The sequence below is a fragment of the Brachycentrus maculatus genome, unplaced genomic scaffold (assembly GCF_059751285.1).
Source record: "Brachycentrus maculatus isolate JH-2025_06_01 unplaced genomic scaffold, ASM5975128v1 h1tg000081l, whole genome shotgun sequence".
NCBI classification, from domain to species: domain Eukaryota; kingdom Metazoa; phylum Arthropoda; class Insecta; order Trichoptera; family Brachycentridae; genus Brachycentrus; species Brachycentrus maculatus.
In genome coordinates, this window is record NW_028280835.1 from 2714559 (window position 1) to 2741500 (window position 26942).

Sequence of the window (26942 nt, forward strand, 5' to 3'; positions counted from 1 at the left end):
GTGCAAAATGTTCTTAAACTTTTCAATCGGTGCTTAAAAAAACTTTCATAAAATATGACGATTTTCAAAGGCCCCCCTGAAAATGACGAAACGTTCGACTTCCACGTGCATTAAGGGATGAAGTTCACGTGTTCCTCTTATCATCGGAGCGAGCGAGAGGGGCGATTTTCCGAAAGGGGGGTCACGGGCCTTATCAGCCGCGAGAGAGGGACGGCCGCCACCGCGGGCCGGGGGGGCGCGGCGCGGGGCGGCCGGCGCGACAGCATCTTAATGCCTTCAGCGCGCAGTGTTCCTCGATACATCGACGGAATACAACGTCGCGCATAGTACCCTGGTACCCACCAAAACTCACGACGTCAAAATTACGACACTTGGAAAAAAAACCGCGATCCAATAAATAAAAAAATCTGCTCGAACCAATTAAATTTTTTGACCCGAAACAATAAAAGTTTATCACTTTTCTCCGACTTCCGGAAGGTTAATTGTTATACCCACGTGCTGTACTACCGTGTAAATAAACATTGGTAAATCACCGAGCACTTGGAAGCTCGTAAAACTGGGTCCGCCTATCGACTTAACTGCGTCGTAAAACAATCGTAAAAGTATAACAAAACACGGTCGTAAAAAAAAAGTTTAACGGCCGGGCGATTATTTAAAGTATTTTTTTATTATTTAGTATTCAATTTGTGTAGACGGATAAAGACAAATTTGTATCGAGTTTTATCGGTGAATGAAGTATTTTTTTATCGCCGGTAGTGGAGGTGTTAACACCCAATAAAAACGCGATATTCTTTTACGACTGCCGAGGTTGGTAAGGAGACCTTATGCCGGTTTATTGGCCGTTTCAACAATCGTAAGGATTCTCCGCTTATTTACAGACCACGTGCTCGAGTTTACGAGGCATAATAGAGTTTTGTTCTCGTGATTTCTTATCTGCTCGATAATCTTAACGGGTGTTTGACGATCGTAAACATTTAGGACGTATTATTGTGACATTTAACGTGAATCATTTTCCGACTTTTTGGAAGAAAAATTATTTGTGATTGTGCTACGAAGAACATGAAATATCAAAAGATGGATCTGTGTTTTGTTTAACACTCGGAGAGATCGCGCTCGCTAAAGAGCGCATCGTGAACTGTGTTTTAAATTACATTGACTACAAGTGATTTGTCGAGACTCTAGTTGCCGAAGATAGTCAGGATGAATTCGTACTTCGAGCAGAGCGGGTTCTACGGGTCGCACCATCATCAGGCGAGTGCGGGAGACCAGGCGGCCGCGTACCGGTCTTTCCCCCTGGGCTTGGGGATGGGGCCTTACGGAGCTCAACACGCCCTGCAGAGAGCTCCTCAGGACTCTCCTTACGACGCCTCGGTAGCCGCTGCCTGCAAACTGTACGCTTCTGAGCCCCAACCTCCCGCCTATAAACCAGACTGTTCCAAGGACGGAGGGCAGAATGGGTACGCGGAGAAAGGGTGGTCTTCAGCACGACCTGCGGCCTGCACCCCGGACGGCAGGTCGGCCTACGGGGCGCCTCTGGACCCCGCGGGCTCGCCCACCGCAGCGGCAGGAGCAGCGAGATCCGCAGCATCCCTATCGTCGTGGAACAACCAGTGCTCTCTCGGAGGAGGAGCGCAGCCAGTCCCCACGCAGCTCCATCAGCAGACCGCCAACCACACCTTCTACCCCTGGATGGCGATAGCAGGTCAGCCTTCAAATCTGTTAACCAGACAAAATTAAATTCCCACGCTAGATTATCCCTCCTGTCCCCAACACAGATTAAAATAAAACTTTTTTTTAAGTTATAATAAAACAAAAATCCACTTGATGATCTATAAACCTTGTACAAAATAAGCAACGTAAATAATAAAATAAAAACCGACAAAATTATCTCAGTAAAAATTATATTCACTTTCAGGAAGTGTTCAATGCGCAAACCATCCTTTCTTAAAAATCAAACTTACATACACTTTATCATTCAAGTTCTTAAAATCAAGTCAAAACCTTGTTGAAAAGCTTCACAAAAATATCATGAAATGTAGGAAATAATTAATATTTAAAAAACTTTAAAATATTTAATAATAAAAAAACAGGTAGCAATTTGTACATTCAAAAAACCTTATTAATTTATAAGTCTCAGTTAAATAATTTCCACAATTTTAGATAAGACTAATTTTAGATCTGAATAATTCATGATCTGTTATTTTGTGATTTAAGAACTCAAAGCATTAATATTTTTTTGTGAAATCGTCGATGAAATTTGAGTTGAATTATGTATTGATTTATAGCATCTTATCCATGACCTTTGCTGTCGGCAAAACTGATAAATAAAAACTATTGGTTCCTACATTATAAAAAAAAACGATTTTATCCGTTCGAGTAGTATTTGAATTTTTTAAACGATAAATTTACCTACGTCAAATACAATACTTTTGAGATACAGTCTTTTCTTAATAAATTCATAACTCATCTTCGATAAGTTAATACCTACCTTGATCAATTTGCAACAACAAAAGACAATAGGATATTTTTTTTTAACTAAAATTTTGTAAAAAATCATTAGCGTATAATTATGGTTACAGATAAATATTTATAAATGTTTATCTTAAAGTATGTTTGTTAGTTAAGTAAATTTATAAAACCAATTTTTTTGTAGATATAATACAATGCTTGTCATTGATGATATTAATAAAAACGATTTTTTAACAATTTTTTTTCGTCTTAAGTTTTAACTTAAAAAAAATGTTTTTTGAAATCAAATACTGTGCATATATCAATGATAATGTTCTTTCTATTAGGTTATAGTTAACCAATTTTATTTACATGATTTATTCTTGTTAAAGCCATTCACAGTTATGCAAGTTTGTAAAATAATTATTATAAAACATAAAAACGAGTCATAAATGTTTTTCGTAATAAATGTATCTGTGCATCTTAGAGACATTAATACGCTGAGGTATAATTAACATCAGCATTTTATTGCTTTATTCACCTTAAACTGATCAATAAAATGTCAGAAATAGCTTTAGGCCGGCAATGAAGGTGTTACCGAGAATTTTATTGTTATTTAATTGGAACGTAATAAATGGATCATTCAAAAGTGAATTGAAAATCTATTTTTTAAAATACGGAAATTAATTGAATTTTTGTAATTTATTCCCTAGTGGGAGTGTGTATTATATTATTTATTATAATCAAAACACCCGCGTAACACAGCGCTATCAGATAAATATCAATCTTGATAAAACATAAGTATAAAATTATTTATTAATTTTTTGTGTTGTTGATATCATATAAGAAGTGTTGCAGCTTTAATTCAATACATTTTCTCTTTAAAAAAACTGCTCCCATCTTTCTGAGAATTGAGTTACCGTTTTACCCCACATCTTTTCATACAATTAAACTATAACAATTCCAACATCATCCTGTTACATAATGGGAATAATGGTTACAAAGGAAATAGTACCGTGCCTTCTTACTTTCCAACTCCTGTGAGTCTTTTCATTTTGTTCCCAAATAAATATATTGACTGCTACCAATTTCGGTAGGGTAAGTTTTACTAGACGTCTAATTTTGTACTGAAACGGCCGTGCGCCCAACGACCAATCATCTTTCAAAGAGATTGCTGATGTAAAAAATATATAATAATACATTTCACTAGTGATTTTATGATAATAAGGTATAAGTGTACGAGTGCCAGGAACGTTCTACTAGAAACTCGTATCTGTAAGATAATCGATGTTTAAAAATAATTTCTAAAAATTGATGCCTGTGCTTTAAAAATACGTACATGGAATCTGATTTCATAATCGTCTATTTATAGATGAAAAATATTCCCGATATTTATATTTTTATTTTATAAAAAAAATAGAAAACTATTGTATTAATAAAATTATTCATTTCATTTTTGGTACAAAAATAGCATTGTGTATTAAAATTCAAAATAACATAGATAATTAATTTTTGTAAGTCAGTTTAGATAATTAACTTTAAGTTAACTGGGATTTATCAAAGATATCATAATACATTATCAAACTTATTATATTGTAGAATTTACTATGGTGATAAATAAATTATAATTATTTTTACAGAATATTTTTAACTCTCTTAGTTATTTTTTTATTTTGAAATAATTTTCAATGCATTTTGTGACTACATTTGTTATCTTTACAATTTTATTTATTTATATTTAACACAGATTTTATGGGTTGTTTTTATAAACAAAAATAAATAAAGCCAGCAAGAATTGTACAGACTACTAAGTCAAGCTATAATAAACTGTTATTAATATTTATTTGTAACAAATATTAATGATGATAAAAGATTTAAAAACAGAGGTTTCAATATTTTTTATCAAATAAAGTTATTATGTCATTTGATGAATTGTCTAATTACAATTATTTTTTGTACTATGATTGACTATGTGATATCAGATCGACATTATTTAAAAAAAAATCAGCTCATTTTGCTTTATAATTGAAGTAACTCAAACATACATCAAAAAGGAAATCGTCATAATTTATAAAATTTGGTCATATAAAGATAAGAATTCATCCTTAAAAAATCAGGATAAAAGCTTTTTTCCTTTATACACTTGTAAAGAACACGGAGTGAATGAATACTGAAATAGTATTTGGTGTATAATATAAGAAATAATATATAATAAAATTATGTTTTGATAGTAATAGACTTTTACAATAAGGATGCAATAAGGTGCAGGATATTATTTTGCTCTATTTCTCGACCCGCAGAAACGTAAAAGTAGTAATTAAAATGAAAATGTTGTTTTTGAAAATGGCGTAACTCAATTTATTGTCACTTTCAGGGCAAAGTTATGACTTTACTTTTTTTATTCAGTAATGAATCCACTGAAAAAAACTTCAATTGTAACCTTGTTAGAGTTAATTAACCTTCATTATGTCTAGTTTATGTGCTCCGCTGACTAATTATGTCGAATCTTAGCTTCTAAATCGGTTAGATTGTTTATGGTAGTGGTCCTGAAATACAACAAAAGGCGTGGTCTGGCCGTTCAACAAAACATATTCAACAATTCAACATCGAGCCTCACGGGCCGGCACAGAGCACAGTAGACAGATCATAAAACAAACCGTAAATCATAATATTCTGAAGTGTTTTGTGCGCGGCGATTAGCACATGAATGAGAAATGGCGCCGCACCAACAATGGATCTCAAAATGGATGAATGTTTTTTTTTAGAAATTTCACAGGTGAAAAGTTTGCGGTAGGTAGAAGGCGGTAAATAACTATCTAAATGGCTAAATAAATTGTTTATGCAGATCACAACTATGTATTGTAGAATTATTTGATATCTTAAATTTTAATTTAAATTGATATATTAATTGAGTGACTAATTACTTCACTAATTTCTGTTTATAATAAAATTAATGAGACGATATAATAATAAGAAATCTAATTCAAACTGTGGAATTAAAGTTTTTTTCTAGAATTTAGATAAATGGAATGAAACTAGTGTAAAATGGTTATCTTTAAAATTCGTGAAATATATTTGTTTGAAAACATAAAATTTTTTAAGTTTTTCGTGGAGAAATTATCAGACTTAAAATATTTGGAAAAACATATATTTGACGTCTTATTAGAAAAAAATCAAAGGAATTTCCAGTAACAACATTCTTTTTAACAATTCTATTATACCAGTAAACCTCTACCTTGTAAAAAAATATTTCAGAATTCTTTTCTTATCCCTTAACCCGTATTGTTACTATTCAAAAATAATGGTTAGAATCAAACAAAAAATGACAAATACAGTAACCCTTTAAATTCTTTTGTCGAGGATTATTTATGTCGTTGAAGGTGCAAGTGTTTAAACCAAGTGAGGGGAAGTCAGTAGTCATTAGTTCTATATTAGCGATGCCCGCCATATAAAAGTCCCATTAAAATGAGTGACTATGTTCATTACTTCTCCGACGCGAGCCTTATGTCGACTATATCTACGCACCTAAGTATCTTCAAACAACGAACATTCACATTCAATAAACGAACTTCCGCGTACCTACGTTCAAGGTACAGTTTATATACAAAAATAACATAAAATTTATGTCAAATGAGGATCTTTTTTCAATTTATCTACATAAGTGTCTACTTATGTAGATAATTTTTTTTTTACTTAGATTAATAAAATGAATTTATTATTTATTCCCTATGTTAGAAAACCAAATGGAAATGCACACATTTTCCAGTAAAAAGGTAGCAAGTTACGAAAATAAAATTAGTGATTTCATTACGAATCTAAAAATGACACAATAGTAACGAAGTAACGTAAAAACCTAAGTTTATGAAATGTCTTAGTATATATATCATAAAATATTCAAAAGCAAATAAAAAGGTTTTTTTAAATATTTTAAACAAAATTTGTTTTTCTTCAGTAAAATTATTAAAGAACCTTTACTAGATTTTAATTTTATTTCTTTAAAATAATTCCAATAGGAATGATTTTAAAACTCTCTTGAATCTAGTACAACTCTCCTTAACAAAAAGTAACACTTACCTACAGCAAAATGTATCATAGAATTAAAATTTATGCTTTAAATATTTTTTTAATTAATCGATGAATAGGAACTTTTGACTATGCTTGCACAGTGCACATGAAAATAGGACTGTACCAAATTACTCCGTACACCCACATTCAGTTATGTAGAACTAGTACTTATTTACGTGTACAGCTCTTTCACCACCTTCAGTCTTAAGATCTATTAACTTACACCGCTCGCTCAAATCCATACAAATGTTTTCTTTGTAGGTAGTAAAACAATAAAGACATTAAACAATTCCAACAATTTTAAAATGTCGGTCGTGTGTGTATAGAATATCAGCATAAATGTACAAGGATGATACTAAATGTAGTCTATTATAAAGATCCAGATATAAATAGAAACTCTTTATAAAAAACTTATTTTTATTAAATAAAAGCAAGGATTATTGTTAAATTTAATAAAATAAAACTCAATCTTTAATTTTACCCACTTTTATTTTTGGTTATTTTTGGCAACCACTTTTGATAAGCATCTTGTCAACTTCATGGATGTATATGTTCTGATAAATTGTACACATCCATCTTGAAGATGACAATGTGCATGTCGAAACCGTTTGGAAAAACGTACCAAAAAAATGGTTAAAAACGATGTTTGAGTTTAATTTTATAAAGTTTGTAAAATGTGCCACAAAGCGTTATAATTGTTTACTTTATTCACTTTTAAAAAGTTTTTTTTTATAAAACTACCTATGATAGGAGAAAACAGAATATGAATATCTAGAACAAGTGAACAATTATCTATTTTGACCGAGACTTATTATATAATAAATCTTTTAGGACATTAAAATTATATCAAAAGTAACCATGATAACCTGCATTTTTCAGTGAGTTAATGTGAATTAAAAAATAAGAAAATAATTTTATAATTTTATAATAATAATAAAGATAAGATAGATACCCTGCGGTCTAAGAAGTTAAACATTTAGTATCCGTTTTTGATAGTCTCATACTAATTTTATGGTATTTAAAAATGACCTGCATAATATAATTCTAGTTGAAAATTATACATAATATTTTATAATGCAGTACTACTACATTAAACAATGAAAGAAAGAAATAAAAATATCTTAGATCATTGATAATGAAATAAATAAAAACTGCTTAGTTTTATTACTTATCTGATAAGTTTCCAGTTCTATTCCTTTCAAAATCTTTTAGAGGACAAAAAATACTAATTCAGAAAAAAAGCCTTTCTGATTTTTGAGGCACTGCATTTATAAACCTGCCCCGCGGGCCGAATTTTGTGTTATATGTCAGAAATTTGCCAACATGGACGATTTATAGCAATGCAAATCATGTGATCAGTAAGTTGTAATTGAAATAAGAGTAATTTTGGAAAAAGGAACGAGTCGTGTTATGTGAAATTTATGAGAGCGATCCATTAATGTGCCACCTTTGGTTCTTCGCATAAAATTTAGCCTTTAAAATTGAATTTTCAAATCCTATCAAGTACCCACCTAGGTAGGTACCTACTGCATTTCAAATTGCGTTTTTTGTATTCACGATTTTGATTTTCATAATATTGTAGACAAGGTAACAATTTTATATACCTCAACTTTTTATAAGGGAGATCTGGTCGTTTAGTTATTAATTTAGTTTAGTATTTAATTTATAAAATAAAAAAAGTGTTTGATATTTTTTTCGAGATGTGTTTATTTTAATTTTATTATTTTAGTAAATACTTTTTAGAGATAATTTTCGTAGGAAAGTATTGATAAACTTACACGAATTAACATGAAGTTTCTTTGCTTGAGTTTCTAATTAGAAATAACTAAAAAAAAAACGCAGATAGGAAGATATTCGTGAAAGAAAAATATAAACTAAAGGTAGATCGATCTATTTTTAAATTTAATTTATTAATCTTCCATTCCATGTAACGTATGTAGTGAGTATATGTCAGTACAAAATTCAAATATTAATTAAAAATGAATTAGATCTAAGATGGATTTCGTTTGCGACTGGTATGAGAAGATAAACCAATGTAATCAAAATTCCTTTCAATGATCTGATTTGAATGTGTTATGTATCGTGTTTTATACCAATCTTCTAAAAAACAATAAATTGTTCATACGATTTGAATATGCGAGAATATTACGTTTGTGATAGTCGAACCTTTTTGTTTTCATAAATGATTTATGAGTTTTAAAAAATCGTGCTCCCATTCCATGTTTGGAATCAGAACTATCTTGTAATGCATACCTCCTTATTATAGTTAAAAATAAATATTTGTGCGGGTAGGTACCAACACTTATTATGTTTGTTTAAATAATTACAATCATGAAATAATGCAATCTGATTTAAATTATATATAATCCTACATTGTGTCCATCAGAAGTAACCATAAACGTCTAGACATACTTGCGTAATTCACAAATTATCTGAATAAGTAATGCAATCAAATTCATATATGTAGTACATTTATAGTCTAATGTTTTTTTTTCATCTAGAGATTACATAATGCATTTGTTTTTTATTTAACCCTACAATGTGCATTTTTATTTTTTATTTTAAAATGAACATCTTATTTATGAATCAAACCTGAATTGCAATATGATACATAATAAGATTTTTATTTTATTTTTCTGATGTTTTTTCAAACTCACTTTCACGATAAATATAATCGTTTTCCCCTTGTTTATGTGTTATTTCATTTATTATATAATTCATCTTTACGAATTGATGTTTTTTCTTTTCTTCATAACCATTATTGATTGATTGCTTATTTTATTTGATTTTAAATAAGAGCACATCATAAAGAAAGTCGGTTCTCATCAAGTTCAGAAATAGCCATCAAATAAGTCAGAAAAATGTTATCTTTTAAACTTATATGATTTTAAAATATGTTGTTATATGCCGTTAATTTGTAAGATTAAAAGTAAATTTGTTGGTGTTTTAAAAATTCTTATAATGAATATATCGATTGATATGTGCATCACTGCACATTGTGGGGTTAATATCACGCTATGTGTGTTTTGAACTAGTTGAAAATATTCGAAAGCATAGTCATTAGTCTTGAATCTATGCAGTTTATTTTCTTCTTCAAATTATCAAATTCAATATTAGCTCTCTTATGATTGGTGTTATATCGGCCTCTGCCATTTTTTGTTCGGATGAATTGCAGGTATTATGTTTGTAAACCATATTCGTGTATTATATTGACCGATTGTTTGCAGAGTTAAGCATTGAACAGAAAGCTGAAATAATTAAAATGTGATTTACAATCTAAGTTGCATAATGAGAAAGCATTTTACAACAATCGATTTTTAATGTATTATTATTATAATGAAGGCTATTTCAAACTTTAAAATCGGTATCTAAAAACAAATAACAATTCAAAAGTAAAGTAGCCTTCATTATTTTTTTAAATTGTTATATTATATGTATCAATTTTTTGAAAGCCAAATCAAAGCTTTCAGCTGCCAGCAACTATCAGAATTAGTCGCAAATGGCAATCTCAAATAGCTATGTAAAAGTAACCTAAAGATTATGAAATTTATTCTTATTTTCTAATTATTTGATCATAAATAATACAAGTATTTTGTACAATTTGGCTACGACCGTTAATAAAGAAAAAAAAATCAGTGTGTTTAAGGAATAGTAATGAATAGCTTTTATGAAATACGTCTATTTTTCAAATACATCAGAAGAAATAAAGCTAGGAAAACTTGTTATCAAATTCATACACTTAGTTCTAAACAAATTATTAGAAACAAACAAATAAATACAAAAAAGTACATCTGCAGGTAAAACACAATAACTCTTGTAAAGCCATAAACAATACGGGTCGAACTAAAACAAAAGGATCGCGGAAAACAATGACCTTCGAATTTGCATTCCTCAGCCTCCAAATGCGGCCAATTTTGGCATTTCAATCGGTACCCCGATACAACCTGTTGGATTCTTATGGGGGTCCCAAAAACAACCACTAGGGACTCCAGTTCGAATGTAGAATCATGACTTGAGTCCTGGCCCTAACGGCAAATCGGAACACCACCTGGCGGACCCATTTTATGAACCTTTTCCTATTTTTCTGACAGTCGAGAGGGTCTTTGTATTGTTGTCCTTTTTATTGTTGCTGTGATTTTTTTTCGTTTTCGAATGTTTGTTTAAGCTACTTGTCAATAGAGTGCGGTGGTAGTGTGATCGTCGAATATATGGTGATAAAAATCCGAATATTTACACTTGAACAAAACCGGTTGAATAATTTATACTTGATTTGATAAATTGTACAATTTTTTGTTAATATTTTTTCTTATAAATAAATCTTTCGTTTCGATTGTTTCGTTTATCAATATTTTGATCACATTTTTTTCATATTTAGATATACGTATTTTTAAAGGAGTTGAAAAAAATATTGAAGATTTCTGTTATATAAAAAAACGAAAAAAAGATAATAATTTTTAAGATCCATGATTTTTTTTAAAAACTATTTTTATTTTTAAACCAAGTTTTCATAAGTGACGAGCAGAAACTTAACATCTTCCTATTTTAAAAATAATTAGATATTAAAAAAAAATATATGTATGTATATATATATATATATATATATATATATATATATATATATATATATATATATATATATATTTATATATATATATATATATATATATATATACATACATATATATATATATATATATATATATATATATATATATATATATATACATATATATTTATATATATATATATATATATATATATATATATATATATATATATATATATATATATATATATATATATATATATATAATATATATATATATATATATATAAATATATATATATATATATATATATATATATATATATATATATATATATATATATATATATATATATATATATATATATATATAACTGTAAGTATATATTTTACAGTTATATAGAAATACAAACACAAAAATCTTTTTTGTAGTTGCACATAATAAGGAAATGATAGTAAAAAGTAATTAATATTTTTTATTGCGACAATTCTTACAATCTATTGATACAAAAAATGTCACCGTTATTCTGGTATCTATAGATAAAGCCGAATAGCAAAAAGTCGACAAGTAATAAATACTTCCTATCTACATATTTCTACATAAATTATTTTAAAACTCCGTACTTAATTTACGCTTTAAAATAAAACCTTCTTTGCAATGAGCGCAATTTGTTCTTCCATATATTGATATAGCCCGTTTTGCTCAGTGTCGCTCCGCTGTCGAACTATCTCCATGTAGTCGGGACCCATCTTGACACCAGAAAGCGATCGGCTGCAAATAAAAAAGAATACAAATGTATTATTTAAATAAATTATAATATGATACGAACATAGCGTGTATGTTTTGTAACCTCGTATGTTGAAACTATAATAATAATAGACACATTCTAAAGATCTTGTCTATCATTTTTTAATGTAATAAAATATTCTTATTATTACCAGGTCTATAATATTCAATTTAAATATTTTGATGTAAGTTTTAGTTTATTAAGCAAAATTTTTTAATTATTCTCTAAATTATATTCGTGTTTACTCTGCAAACAAATTTTGTATATGTCCATCATAAATCTCTGTACGTACATATATTTTTTTTATAAAGTCTTCTTAATTCATATTTGAGTGTGCGATATACGGAGGTAGGTAGGTACATAGATAAGAATCTATGTAATACGTGCCTAGATATTATATATACCCACTTTATTAACATATAAAAATTATTTTAATATATACCTACATAGGTATACATAACTCTTTTTGGTAGGTTCTATTTTTTTTCTTAAAATTGTGTAAGTGTATCATTATATTTTCATTATTTTTAAATCAACTATAATTATGTCACATGTTTTGGTAGGTACCTGTAATGAAATGCGTGTAGGCTTATAAGTACTCGACTAAGAATGCTACATGGTGAGCAGAAAAATTGTGCTCAAAACCAAGCAATATTTAATACGGAACAAAACACGTTTTCATAGATATTAACTCTTCAATGCGTACAGGCAATGCATCAAATGATAAATAAATTGATAATTGAGAAGCTGAACAGTTAAATATACACTTTTAAAATACTTAATTGAACGCCTTAGAATAGAAACGGAAGTTTACTGATTTCCTATCAAAAGCTCGTCAAAATATATATAATTTGCTGTATACGCTATAAACCAATCTCCAAGATAATGTTTTTGAGTATAGACATTCCATGCGAAATTCTAATTTTAATTTCGCAATAAAAGTAGACCGTTGAAATTGATTACTAAGTCTTTCTAGATTTGGCAGTCGCAACCTAGTCCATACAAAGTAGATTTAAAATGTACAAATATACAAAGACGGATAAAATGCATAAAACGTGCAATTTATTTGGCTCAAACGATTAAAAAAAATAGCAATTTTATTTCATTACCATTTAATATTTATCTTTTTGTTGATTTATCGCTATGTGAAATAATAACGACGGATATATATATATATATATTTTTTAAATATATTTAAAAAACATTCAGTATGTTTTATCTAATAGAGAAGAGTATTTTTATACCCTCCATGTGTGTAATAATATTTTTTCAAGGTATTAAGTGCTTAACAAAAATCTATATGTATTTATATACGTCCGTTATGTATCAAACTTTGTCGAATAACAGGACCAATGCCCGTCCATTTTATAAAACGAAGTATATTGGATTTCTTTATTTTTCGACCTCAAGCTCATATACAAACCTCGTTTACAACATCTTGTTAATATTTACCAATGTTTTATATGTTAAAATGTGAAGAAAAAAAAACTGCGATATATTTTTTATTGAAAGTGGATTTGTCCATTTTTGACATTAACAATGAAAAGAGAACAAAAATTGAACACGTATCAACCTAGACGCAAGTGATTGCAACTAGAATATGGTTGGAATAGATTCGAAATTAATATTTCAAGCTCTGATAACGTTAATTTAATTTAGAGAGAAAGAGTATTGGTTCATTTTCTAGAAAAATCAAAGTTATTTGAAGATTTTAAGAAATAGTCGTATTAACCAAGTAAAACTTAAATTTAATGTGGATAAATTTTATCACGAAATGACTGCCGAATCAATTAGTGAAAGAATAATCTTCATATGCACTATTGGTCAGCACGTTAGGCTACCATACTGGATGTCCTGGGTTCGAGGGGGGGGGGGGTCAAATAAATATAAGTGATTTTTTTACTCTAATAATAATTATTCAATATTACCCTGGAATGTTACCTGAAGCGGAGGGCTGATCATCTTTCCTTCATGTACTAACGATCAAGATAACCCTGCGCGTATATGATGAAGTATCCTATGCACCACCAAGGGTTGAAGAAGATTTTCTTATGTTTTTTTAAAACATGCGAAAAAAGAGCGTTTTGAATCACACTGTCCTAATATCCTTCCTATATTTAGATGGATGCCTTCGTAATATTATAATATGAGTGTTGTAGGAAGGCTTTGTGCTTTGTACCTAGGTACGTGTTTAAGTTCGTAGTAGACTCAACCGCCTTGGGCCAACTTGTCGAGTCGTTTTCGAGTTTATAAAGATTATACTTTTTTTCCTAGTACGCTTCACGAACCAAAATACAGCGTCGAACCCACCTACAAACGTGTACCTATGTATAATATCTCCTCAGCCACAAACTGGGATTTGATTACCTATCTCAATTTTTTAAACTGAGGGTTCTCAAAGTTTTTGGCGAAGGAGACTCAATTTTTTTATTTTAATTTATTTTACATAGCTAAAAGATTTTTTTTTAAATATTTTAATTTATTTGCTAGATATTTCTGCTTTTGACAATCTTAACATTAGATACACTGGTCCCACCAATAAAGAGTCCAAGATCTTGTGCTTGGAGAGTTACTTACACTCATTGTTTATTGTTTATGCTTATGAGTGATATAAAAATAATTTTTAAGTATTTTCTATTTTTGTTTTTGAAATAGTTGGTTCCCAAATATTTAAAGTTCTGTTGGAGTTGTTTTGTAAGTCATTTTGGTATCTCGAAGATAAAATTTTCTTTGGATTCAATTTAAAAGAATATCATTTTCCTCTCTACTAAACAGTCCCAAAAACATTATTCATACATAATCTTTATTTCATATCTGTATAAATAAAAATATATACGTTCGTTTGTTCAAAACTTAAACCTGTGACGTGTTAATTTATTAAAATCATTGAACATAATAAATCGTACATTGAAAATTTAAGTATTTAGACTCGGTACGAGCTTTGAGTAATGACGAGTAATACATAATTATAAATCATACTTTACCATGCAATTAAAAAGGTGCAAAGATCAGCAAAAGTTTTATGGATGTATATTTTTTAGAAATAACACTTTTCTTATAATTTACTTGTTTTGCTTCTCGCATCTGAATTTTTTTTTGGTCAAGTAAAGCATAATTAATTAACAGAATTTGTATTTTACTTAAATTTAATCAAATTTACAGAGGTTGAAAGCTCTGTAAACCCCAAGACTTCCATAATCTTAATCTACGTTGAGATCACAAAACAATACAAAATTTATATTTATTTCGAGACATCAGTTTTTCGTACGAAAATGTATTATTCTATATTAATATTTTTTTCAATTATTCCTGAATGACAATTGCAAAAAATCAAACACTGATACTTTTTGGCCTTTCTTTGTGTTGTTGTATAGAGAGAAGATCATGCAAAAAAGATCCAAAAGCAAAATCCAAATTCAATAACATTTTTTCAGTGTAATGCATCATTCACTAAACATAAACGTACACTCATAGTTTTGATATTAAGAATTAACGAGTAGTATCTAGTTTATTTGATTGGTTGAAAATTTAAAAGCCGTAAATCGACGGAATAAAATAAAATACTGAAATAGATTGAAGAATCATTGAACGTATCTCTAAAAATGATTAAAATTATCTTCACATGTAGGTACCCACTGGTAGGTAGGTACCTTTATTATGTATGTATTACATTTCAAAGAAGATTGGTAGGTGCGTTTTTATGTGGTAAATTAATAATTCCAGCTACCGATCACTTTAATTTGTGAACGTACCTACTATCATTGCCTCGAAGCAGTCAGCCTAAAACACTGAGATTACGGATTAAAAAAACGGCATAACTCGGGGATCCGAAATAATTTGATGTGCAGTAGAATAGCAATTACGTATTTCGTCATGAGTGACGGAAGATCATCGACCCCCAATAGGTTAACCAATTAAAATCGGCCGTTGGCAATCTTCATTGCGACACTCGAATCTCCGTTTCGTTTAAATAATAGAGCTCTGCACGCGTTGGCCAATTTTTAAATCTGCAAGTCAAATTTGGAGTTCGGATCTATTCCGAGATGCACTCTTAACCTTTGGACGTGGGTGGATAAATTTGATCATCGTCATTATTTTTATTAAATTTAAACACGATGTATCACGTCTCCTTAGGGCTGGTAGATAATATGGTAGAACGCAACAGAATTCAATCTTAACATGCCGATTTTTATTCATTCACGATCATGTATCTTTTATAATAAATATGGATCTACCTACCTATCTGATTCGATTACTCGCCTTTCCGTTTGATTTTATCGACGTGTTATTCAACCATTCTAAGCCTTTGCTGCATTGGTTGTTGCTGTGTTTTGATGCAACGGACTAGATGATGGAAGTATGCAGAAGCATCCTGTGCATAAAAGTATATCCGTAAAACTCTTGCGCGGATACATTCCTTGCGCAAATATTTCGAACACCGATAGAACGTTTTTTTATTTTTTTTATAGAACGTTATATTTCCGAAAAACCGATCCATCAAGCTAAATATGTGTACCTATGTACATCCTATATAGGTACTTCAATATTACTGATAGTATTTTATAATTCTTATTCATTATATTATACTTAAATGTACCTAAACTAAAATAACTAGAAATTAAGTCACGCTAAAAGAGATATCGAACTTAGGAGCCTAAAATAAAAAATAGCGATGTTTCGGCTATGCCATATAGCGGATCTTATCCAATCTATCTCTCTAAAAAAGCGGCCTTTAAAAATTCTCAGGAAAAAGAATTTTGTACGAATTTTTCTTTTGATCGATCATAGAATCGTGTCGGTCTTTTGTTATATATATCCAGCCACGATCAACGGTTAATATCTGGATACCTAATTACCTAAACCTCTATTATTATCTTAAAAACAATGCTATCTGGTCTCCCTCAGGGGCGTGCAGTCTTTTTTTTAGAACCTTTCTTTGATAAATTTTAATTTTAAATAATGGGTTTTAATTTATCTGACTGTTTTTTAATTATTATATTGGAATCTTCTTCTTCTTTCTGGCTCCATCCCAACATATCGTCTTTGTAGACTGTCGGGGCTAGCTCTTCTCGTCATCAGGTTATAGGTCCTTATATCTTGGGCAACGTCACCTAGGCCATGCCTTCGAATCATGTTTTCTTTCTGCAGCATCCAAGAATTTTTTGGTCTTCCTCTAGAATTCTAGATGAAGTTCGAGGAAGATCCATATTATTACTGATAATAATGTATGGATATTTTTAGGTAGCTCTTGTTTTAAATCCTTGTCCCTATATGGTATATAATAGTTTGGGAATGAGTTAAATTATTTTCCTTTCTTTTTTTCTACTTCATATTTCCTTCGATGATCTAATACTCTTTCACTTACCTATCCATTTGTAACACTCCTTTAAGAATTAGAACAATGTTAACATGTTTCATTCTTCGTGTAAAATTCTAAGATTTTTAAACGTATTTTTAATAATAAATTTGAAATGTAAGTAAGTACGTGCAAAGCCGAAGGCTAGCATTTTAAATTAATAATTACACGGGTACACGGTTTATAGTAAACGTCACACTTTTTTAATTCGTTTATACCTACCTATGTGTTAGTCAAGGCTATGGTATATGTACGTAATTTGAGGTGTCTACCTACGTATTGTATATACCTAGGTACCAACCTTAAGATCCATCTGTTGATGTATTTATCTATGTACAAAAACATTTTTTTTACTAAGTGAGTACCTACGTACCTACCTACCGTTTACTTACGTAGGTATCTACGTGATTAATGCTCTTAGGTTCTTTAATTATTTTTTTTTATTTTTTTGGAAATTTTACAGAAGAGTTACATAAATAAATACATTATCATTAATGAGTAACAAAAAACACTTGATGTAGTATTTTAGGAAAATGACGCTGTATAAATTATCCAAATTTATTATTATTGGGTATGATGTGTAACATTCCATTTAAATATTTCACACATATAATTTAATAAAAATACCAGGAAGAGGGACGGTAGGGAAGAAAAGGGGAGAAGGGAAAGATCAAAGCTCAAGTCCAAGACAAATTATGTGAATATTTTCAAAATTCGTATCATCAAAAGAGTTTATATAAAAATGTCTTTTATTTTTCGCCCCACCCCATAAGCTGTCACAAATAATCCCGAAAAAATAAAAACTATCATTTTAAATTCAAAATAAGAATAAGAAACAGTTTTTTGATATGAATAATGTTATCCTATAAGCATAACATAATTTTTTTTGGTAGGATGTAGGTACCTATTTATTCTACACAAATTCTAGAAATGTACTTGTAAAAAATGAGTTTTTTCAACCAACCCCACGCTTCCCCAAACATATTTTACACTTGTTGTATTTTTTATTTGATTTAACAGTTTATTTTTCAGACAATTTTTAAAAGCCATTTTTTTTTATCGTCAGCTGCCTATGCTGTTTGCGTAATAATATAAAACAGAATATCAATCATAATATATCTAGCACTAAACATATTAAAAACTGAAATATTATCGACTCGATAAATCTTAGAATTGCCCACCGCATAAATCTACGATTCCATAAATCTGTAGTCCGTCCAATGCCTCCTTGCCGCTCGGCGTCCTTAAATTATTTTAATTCATAATTTCCGCGATTCGGATTAAAGCTTATTCGTTTTCAATTTCGATTTCATAAGCGGATTTACATATCAAGTCACGGTAGCGCAATAACAATTAGCTCGGCGAAAAACTGAACATGCTCCATTCTCAATTTGCCCGAACAAATCGAACAGACTATAATTGTCAATTCGTTTTAAATCGTTCATTACGAGAAATCGGAAACGGTTCTAAACATAATCGAAAAAACAATTTCGTACGGTTTAAAAATATAAAGACGTACATTTAACTACCTGCATACGTATACACCTCTATCTTTTTTAAGACCCCAGTATGTAGGTAGGTACCTACCTACCTGTCTTTAAGCAAAGTCTTTTACAGGTAGGTTTATAAATGACAAGTTTTTTTTAATCCGAAACCAAACTAGAAAAATGTAGTTAAAAAAATTACTCACCAATCTCGCCGCGGTGAATACGTTTCACGCAATACCGTGTAAAAATAAACGTGTAAAAAAGTGTAGTAGTGCACTGTTGATATACTAGTGCAATCTGCAGTCTCGAGATTTCCACTCAACTCTATTCTAGCCCCCTTCTGCATACCACTGTACGAATAGTTCTGAGTAGTAGGTAAGTACAGGCAAGGGATGTAGGAAATTCCAAATTAGTATTGTTTTAATAATGTTGGATATTATTACTCTTTTTTGTGCTATAAAAAACGTGTTAAAAGGGAGTTCAGTGTAATTTTGTATTTACAAATAAAGGTATGAAAACCATAGGGTTTTAAGCGACAAATGGCAGATTTAGATTAATATATGGATATGAAAATATAATTTTTTGACTATCGAATATGTTACAAAAAAATTACCAAATTTTTAGAGTTTTTTTCTCGTTTGACGACCATGGAGAGAACGGGGTGGGAAATAATAAATATTACATCGAAAAATCTGTATTTGTTTCGTAATCCTTTCCTTGGTAAAACGGAGCCTTAAGGAAAATTTAATAAAATATTTTTAATATACAACAGGTCCGAAAGCTCGTAATTCATCGTACAACCTATCCAAAAAACATACTTCACACTTCGATGAGCTATAGGTGTACTGTACGGAGCGATTTGGGAACAAACTGACATTGGTCCTGTGTGCTAAATTGCTTTTAATACAATGGTAGCACTTCATAAAAAGGAGCAATGCCTGTAGACAAGGCATAATTTATCGTATATAAATCAGGTATTGCAATTTTGATGAAAACATTAATTTTATATCCCGTCTGGTTTGTGATGATCCGGTATTATTTAGGAGCGTCCCACATTTCCGTGGGCTCATCCAGGTAAATATCAGGAAGTTTAATAGTCAAGGTCGCGTCACAAAGGATGTTTTTATCGCTTTTAAATGATCCGAGACACGAATAAAAATTTAGATTTTTCTACAAAGTGTTTCCAATTTGTCAGGGACCTGTCAAAGCTAATAGTTTTCGCGGCTCAACCGTTTGGGAGTGTTTCTATGGGCCGACCCAATTAACTGTCCCGTTCTTCCGCACCCGATATGATCTATTGCCGTCTCACTCGTCCCTTGCATTCCTCGATGATTATTACGAGGGGCTGCCCCTCTCCCCTTCCCCTTCAGCAAGAAAATAATTCGAAGCGATTTTTAATGGCCGCCACGTTATCTATCAGCTGTTTTGAAATAATAGATAATCTTTGGCTAGAAGTTGATACAAAAAAAAATATGTAATTTTTTTGGATATATTTTTCATCAGATTTAAGTTTTGTACCTACTGACATTTCTCGATGTAACTGCATTTCATAAAATAAAAATAAAACAACTATAAGTATGGTTATAATACTTATGGTTTAGTACTTGAATTTTTGAAATAAAATCAACCATACTTATAGTTTTTTTTCACAAATATTTTATTCAACCAGTGACTGGGTTTCGTAGTTACTGATGATGTCGGTAACAAGGAAACCTGGTCACTGGAAAAAAAATTGTGGAAAAAAACTATAACCAGAGTTGTTATTCTTTTTTATTTTCATAATTTCAGTTGATTAAGTTATATCTGTAGGTACCTATGCAACAAATTATAAAATTATATTAAGGGTTGACAGTAGAGGCACCCGATAAATAGGTGCCCAGGGGTGTAATTTTAGCCAAAAAAATATTAAAATCAACATACGAATTTATTATTTTTTGCATATTTTTTTTAAAATTCGTATTCGTAGATGTATGATTTCGGTTTGTATGATTTCGAAAAAATGTAAATATATTATTTTAAAATTAATTAATCCATACAAGTAGATACCGAGATATCCACCTAACCAATCTACAAGTATTAAATGAAAAATTTTCGGTACATGAATATTTATAGGTGTGGTTTTAGGTAAAAAAATAAAATGAATATTAAATAATAAATAATGTATGTACACACGTAATTTATTGATACGTAGATAAATTAGTATGCATTTATAACTAGGTAGATAATTTTAATATACTTACTTATACCCACATAACATTGAATATAATTAACGAAATATTCAAGAGTACTTGAATTTTTGTAAAACGAAAGTATCTACACTTAGATACATACCTACTAACCTATTATAGCTATGCAACTATAGAACACATGCCATGATCAGGTATGAATTTCAAATACTTGAAAGTTGTTAGGACAGGAGTCGGAATAATCGGCGGGTATGGATGAGGAGATGCATGCATGTGAAAGAAGCGAAGACTGTTTGCAAAGGCAGATCAGTGTGGCGTTCTGTTCTCTCTGCTTATCCCTGTAGGAAGCCGCGTGATGGTTAGTAAGTGAGTTAAATTCAACTACAGGATAATATATGACAGCATTTAATGCTATTAAAGTTAACCCCCCTATAACGTTGAGATAAGTGCGGCGTTATCGGAGAGATTGTTATTTTTTTTTTTTATTTATTTTTTTTTATTTGGGTAAACAACAGAAACATATGTAAAACAAAAAATTTAAAAGATATACATTAAACGAGCCAATTATAGTTAACCACAGAATATATAATATATGTAGGTATAATGTAAATGTTTTCAAATTGTATTTTTATTAAATGATGGCTCATTTCAGTCATTTTTACACTTAAGGTGTAAAAACACAATTTAAAACATTAATTTATAGAGGGTAAATAGGTTTAATTTTTTTTTAAATTGTGACTCATTTCAGTCTTTTCTGCTGTAAAAACACAATTTAAAACATCAATCCCTTATAACGTACCCTCCGATAACGCGGTACGTATATAAACGTTATAGGAGGGTATACAATATTTTGTAGATAATAAATCAGATTACTATAAAAAAACTAACATGATAATATGATTAATCTCCGTTCTTTTAAAAAAACGAAACAAGAAAAATCTCCTTGTCGACCCACTAACTTTGCTGGCGGTCGTGCGAGAATAGGCACTGACGACCCAATAAATTCGACTTAATTAATTATCTGCCTTTAATTGATTTACGGTAATCATTCGGATATCTCTTCCGAACGCCAAAGCCTCTGGGAAGGTTCATACCACTTGAGAATGGACATGCAACGTTTTACTTTTCACTCTACCGGTCGCATACACGGTGTAAATATCAATATATTACAGTAAGCACAAAATATTAATTGTAGATTAATATAATATTTACAACATTTTGAGTGCGTCCAAATACTTGTTCACAAATCAGGATTATCTCCAATTATAGGAGTTATTTTCATATTTGTTTTTGACATCTCAACATAGATGAAGAAGAATATTGAAGTCGTAAATACTCTGACTTCCTATTCTTCTTCATTTATGATGAGATATCAAATAATACTCCAGTATTATTGAAATAAAATCAAACGATAATGATTTTCTAAAATGAATATATAGAAAAAAATTTGGAACGTAGCCTATTAATTTTAATACGTTCGATACGAAAGAAAACGTTATTTTTTTGTTTTCGAAACATGGAACCAAGTTGTGGCGGAGTAGGCTCTCAGATAAAAAAATGTACATTACCAAAGGTCATATTTCGATGTTAATTACACAGCACTGTTTTCATAAAATATAGCTTTGATTCAATGAGGTAGAATTCAATTAATTAAACTATGGAATAAAAATATACGATTAAATTTATGACAAAACTTTGCAACACCCCTGTTTAATGAGTTTAAGTAGGTAAGTAAAGATGATTTTTTTCGGGAAATTCAGAAAATTCCAAAAATACAGAATATAAGGAAAAAATAATTTTGTAATATTTTGATTTTAATTTAATTTTAAAATACCTACTAACTAAGCTCGCTAACAAAGTTAATAATAGTACCTACTTCTTGCTTCGCAAGAGACTGTTTGATTTTCCACCTCCTTATCTTGTTATTATCCTGGAAATTGTCAATTTTCATATAAAAATTGAGATCAATTGAGCGACGTATCAATCCAGTGTAGTGCTCTGAGCATTTGTTTTTTTTTAACAATGTAAATAATAATACTGGTAGATATATGTTAAGAAATTAGAAATGACCACAAGTAATAAATTTAAATAACATTATTACGGGTAATAATTAAATATTTGACTTTTATATCTTATTAATGTCTATAACCTGTTTCCGTGTGTACAAATACTAAATTATTTCACCTGGTAAATTCGCACAATGAGACATCTGTTTCGGAACAAAATATTAAATTTATGAAGTTTTGTATTCACGCAAGAAAATACACACACACACACACACACACACACACACACACACACACACACACACACACACACACACACACACACACACACACACACACACACACACACACAGAATCCCAGGGGGGGTGGTTCAAATAAATTTTTTCACTCCAATATGTATTCAATATTACCCTGGACTGGTACCTGAAGCGGAAGGCTGATAACCTTTCCTTCATGTATTAACGAACAAGATAATACTGCTTATGGACATGCATTGGGTGCGGATAAAGGTTTGAAGAAGAAGAAGAAAAAAACCGAAATTTTTTTTGGACACCAAAAATTATGGTGAATGAGTCACAATAGTTTTAGCTATATTAGAACAAACATAAATTTTATTCAGAGATTATAAAAAAATGTTCAATAAATTTATTGAGTTTTATTTCACGTATGAATTATGTTCTAAAATTCTCCGAATTAAACACGAACTAAATCAACAATTAATTTCCTCTAACGCCTTAAATAAAAATAAAATAAATATTGCACATTTCTTCATCGTATTGTTTTATTTACTTACGGATATAAATAATAAATTAATTCAACGTGAATAGTTTTATATTAAGCGGTCTTTAATGTGTAATTACTAAATGATAAAACCCATAAATATTATTCAGATTGAAAGATAAAATGAGCGCCATACGAAATAAATGTTGTAAAAGTATTATTCGCTCAACAAGAATTGACGGCGTTAGAGTTAAACAAACGTAGCAATCTCCAATTTTAACCTACATAATTAATTTTGAAAAGTGTACAACATATTTTTCTTCCATCTCCTGTTCATTGTCGTCTATTAATGGTGTACAAGGCACTGGAATGAATTATAATAATATTATCATGGTTGCAAATTATGCGATTTCCCTTAATGTATCAGTTCAGAATAATAAATTGTGGTGGGTATTTAGTAAAATTATAAATTAAAAAAAAAAACGATTAAAATCTATGACTCTTACATATTTGACAAATATGTTAACTAATGCACTTTGGCGGATAAAATCTCAATAAATCTTCATTAACTTCTATCTACACCCAAAAAAGTGCATAGGGCACCGCTTTGGAACGAGGCAGTGATAATTATATTCATAAAGGTGAAATATCCATAAGGAGCTCCAGCTGAAGAATATTTATACTTCATGGATTAAAAAACAGAGATGGAATAGTAGGTATTAAATGAAGAATAGCCGCTATGACTAGGGCGTTCGTAGTTGTATATTATAACTCGTTTGTAAGCTTGCGTAAGTTGGCAAAAAAATCAGAAGTCATCCATGCAATAAATACTAGCTATTTTTCAACAAAGGTTTTTTATGACATCAATTGTTTTAGTATACAATAATTTAACATTTCATCTTTACATCCTAGGAACCCTGGACTTCCAGCACGGTAGCTAAACACGTTAACCATTGCACCACGGACGCGAACAAATCGAGCAAATAGTTATCTGTACACTTTGCAAATTTATTGTTTTAATTTTTATTTTCCCACTGATTCTCAAAATAATATGGAAATATTTGGCATTTACCTAGTAAATGCTAAATATAATATTAAATTAAATAAAAACATTTAAAGGTTTGAGATTGCTATGTTTGATTCTGTAAAATCACATCAAATTTAAAATGTCTTTGGCAAAATGTAACAGTAACATTCACCGAAATAAAATAGAGCGTTATATTTCATTCATACAATATACCCATAAATAATAAACGAAGATATGTCCAATAGAAGCACTGCCGTTTGCTCTCTCTTCGATCCTTGCCTACATGTCGGAAAAGTCAGTGGCGTGCATTTCATACAGTTACCTAAACATGCAGTGCCTACCCCTAATGAAATGAATAAAAAATAGAAAACTGTGAAAAAAATAATAATAAAAAACAACTTAAAAAAATTCGCTAACCTTCTCAGTTATTTTTCCGCGACAAAACACGCATTATCAAATTTATATGCTTATCAAATGTTGAAATCAAACACTGATTTTTAGAGTCCACTAAATTGTATTTTAAAAATAAAAATTACGAAAATTGTTTTGCCTTGTTTGGCATTTTTAAACTAATTCCATAATATGGCGAAAAAAATTCACAAGTTTTATTTTCATGTGTTTTTAACAATAAAATACAATTAAGTGGGCTCTAAAAATCAGTTTTGATTTAAACATTAAACATATAAATTAAAATGGAGTTCTAATAAACACTAAATCTATAAATGAACGCATTATTACAGTAATGACAGATAAATTTAAAAAATAAATAATAGAACGCTGTTTTTACTGCTGCCTTCTTCTTCATGTGTCCTGTTGAGGTACCTCCGACGTTGACGATCACTCGGGAGAAACCTTCTCATCCCGGTCCAATCTCGAATGTTCAAAGGCCAGGAAAGCTGTCTTCTTCCCCCTGCGACCCTCAATATTCCCTTTTATGAACAGTTGTAGGATGGCATACTTTTCACCTCTCATTATGTTCCTACTGCCTGCTCTGATTAAAATCTCCATGCACGCCACTGGGAAAGGTGTACCTCCATCTCAGTACGGGCGTAATGAGACCAAACCATTATTCACCGGGCCTTGAACTCCGATAGACTCCAAAAGGGGGTTCGATTTTCGATTCAAATTTTCGACTTGTTCATTTTTTTATTCATAATATTCCAGTTTTTTTCTTCAGAGCTCGGTCGGTCTATTTTCACATTACGCCGTGCGGTTGGACTAAATTGGTTTCTCGAGCCGGTAGTTGTTGTGGGATATTTCGTATAGAGACCGTGTACCCCGGCCGAAATATGCGGGAAGATGGAAGGCGCAGTAAATCATGGTCGAGATGAAACAATATTTTGTAATTGGACGTGGAAGCCGGTGGTGGGGATGTGAGGATTAGATATTAGACGCTTTCGGTCAACTCGCATTAAGCTACGTGAATTCAACTACAAAACCGACGAATTACCGTTGCACAAAATATGTTATTTGCCCCTTTTTCTAGTCTTGCCACCTTTGAGATAAATGGTTTGCATAGTCCTTTCGATGAATATTGACAAAATAAACACAAATCTAATTCATTTTTTTAATTTAAGTTCTACTTTTGCTTAAGTACTACATTATTTTGCATGACCAATTTTATATATTTGAAGTATATAGTTCTGCATCAGACCTAGTATTTTGGACCCCGTCATACAGCAGCAATTATGTTAGTTCCTACATAATTACTGCTGTATGACTGCTGCATTTTAATTAAAGTTTTACTAGGTAAATACCACTTTTTTCTTAAATCCACTATGAAAAGTATTTCAAGGCATTCGAGTGCGGAATGCATCAAAACACGTGTCACAATAGATTTTAAGAAAAAGTGAGATTTACCAAGTAAAACTTAAATTAAAAATGGATAGACTACTACAAAGTGACTGCCGAATCTGTAAATGGAATTTTTATTTTTCATTATAATCGAAGAATTATTTATAATTTGTTTGGACAAAAAATATGAATGTTTTCGATTATTTTAATAGGAAGTTACGAATCGCGGAATATTCATTAATCATTCATTACATATTTTTCTTTGTCCCCAAGAACGCCATAAAACAAGGCCACCGTTTGGAGTAAAAAGTCATTTATCTCCACATTAGCCGAAAACATTTGATTGCTAAATAACAGGAAAAAAGTAATAAAAACTATCCGTCTTCGTGCCATGAAATTAGCTGCGGTTTGATTGGTAAGACGTGAACCAAACTTGGCTACAGCTAAATATAGACTAAATTACATTATACATGTAACGACTAATGTATATAGTAACATGGTTCACAGACCGTGACGTC

At 30.4% G+C, this 26942-nt stretch overlaps 1 protein-coding gene across 1 annotated transcript in view; it reads left to right on the forward strand.

Moving 5' to 3' along the window:
- Positions 1-284: 284 nt before the first annotated feature.
- The window catches only part of Ubx (Ultrabithorax), a 256724-nt gene continuing 230066 nt past the window's right edge, over positions 285-26942 (forward strand). Inside the window, exon 1 of the mRNA XM_088257484.1 lies at positions 285-1702. Within this exon, the coding sequence (XP_088113610.1) occupies positions 1201-1702 (502 nt within the window). The 5' untranslated portion in view covers positions 285-1200. The remainder of the gene's footprint in view (positions 1703-26942) is intronic.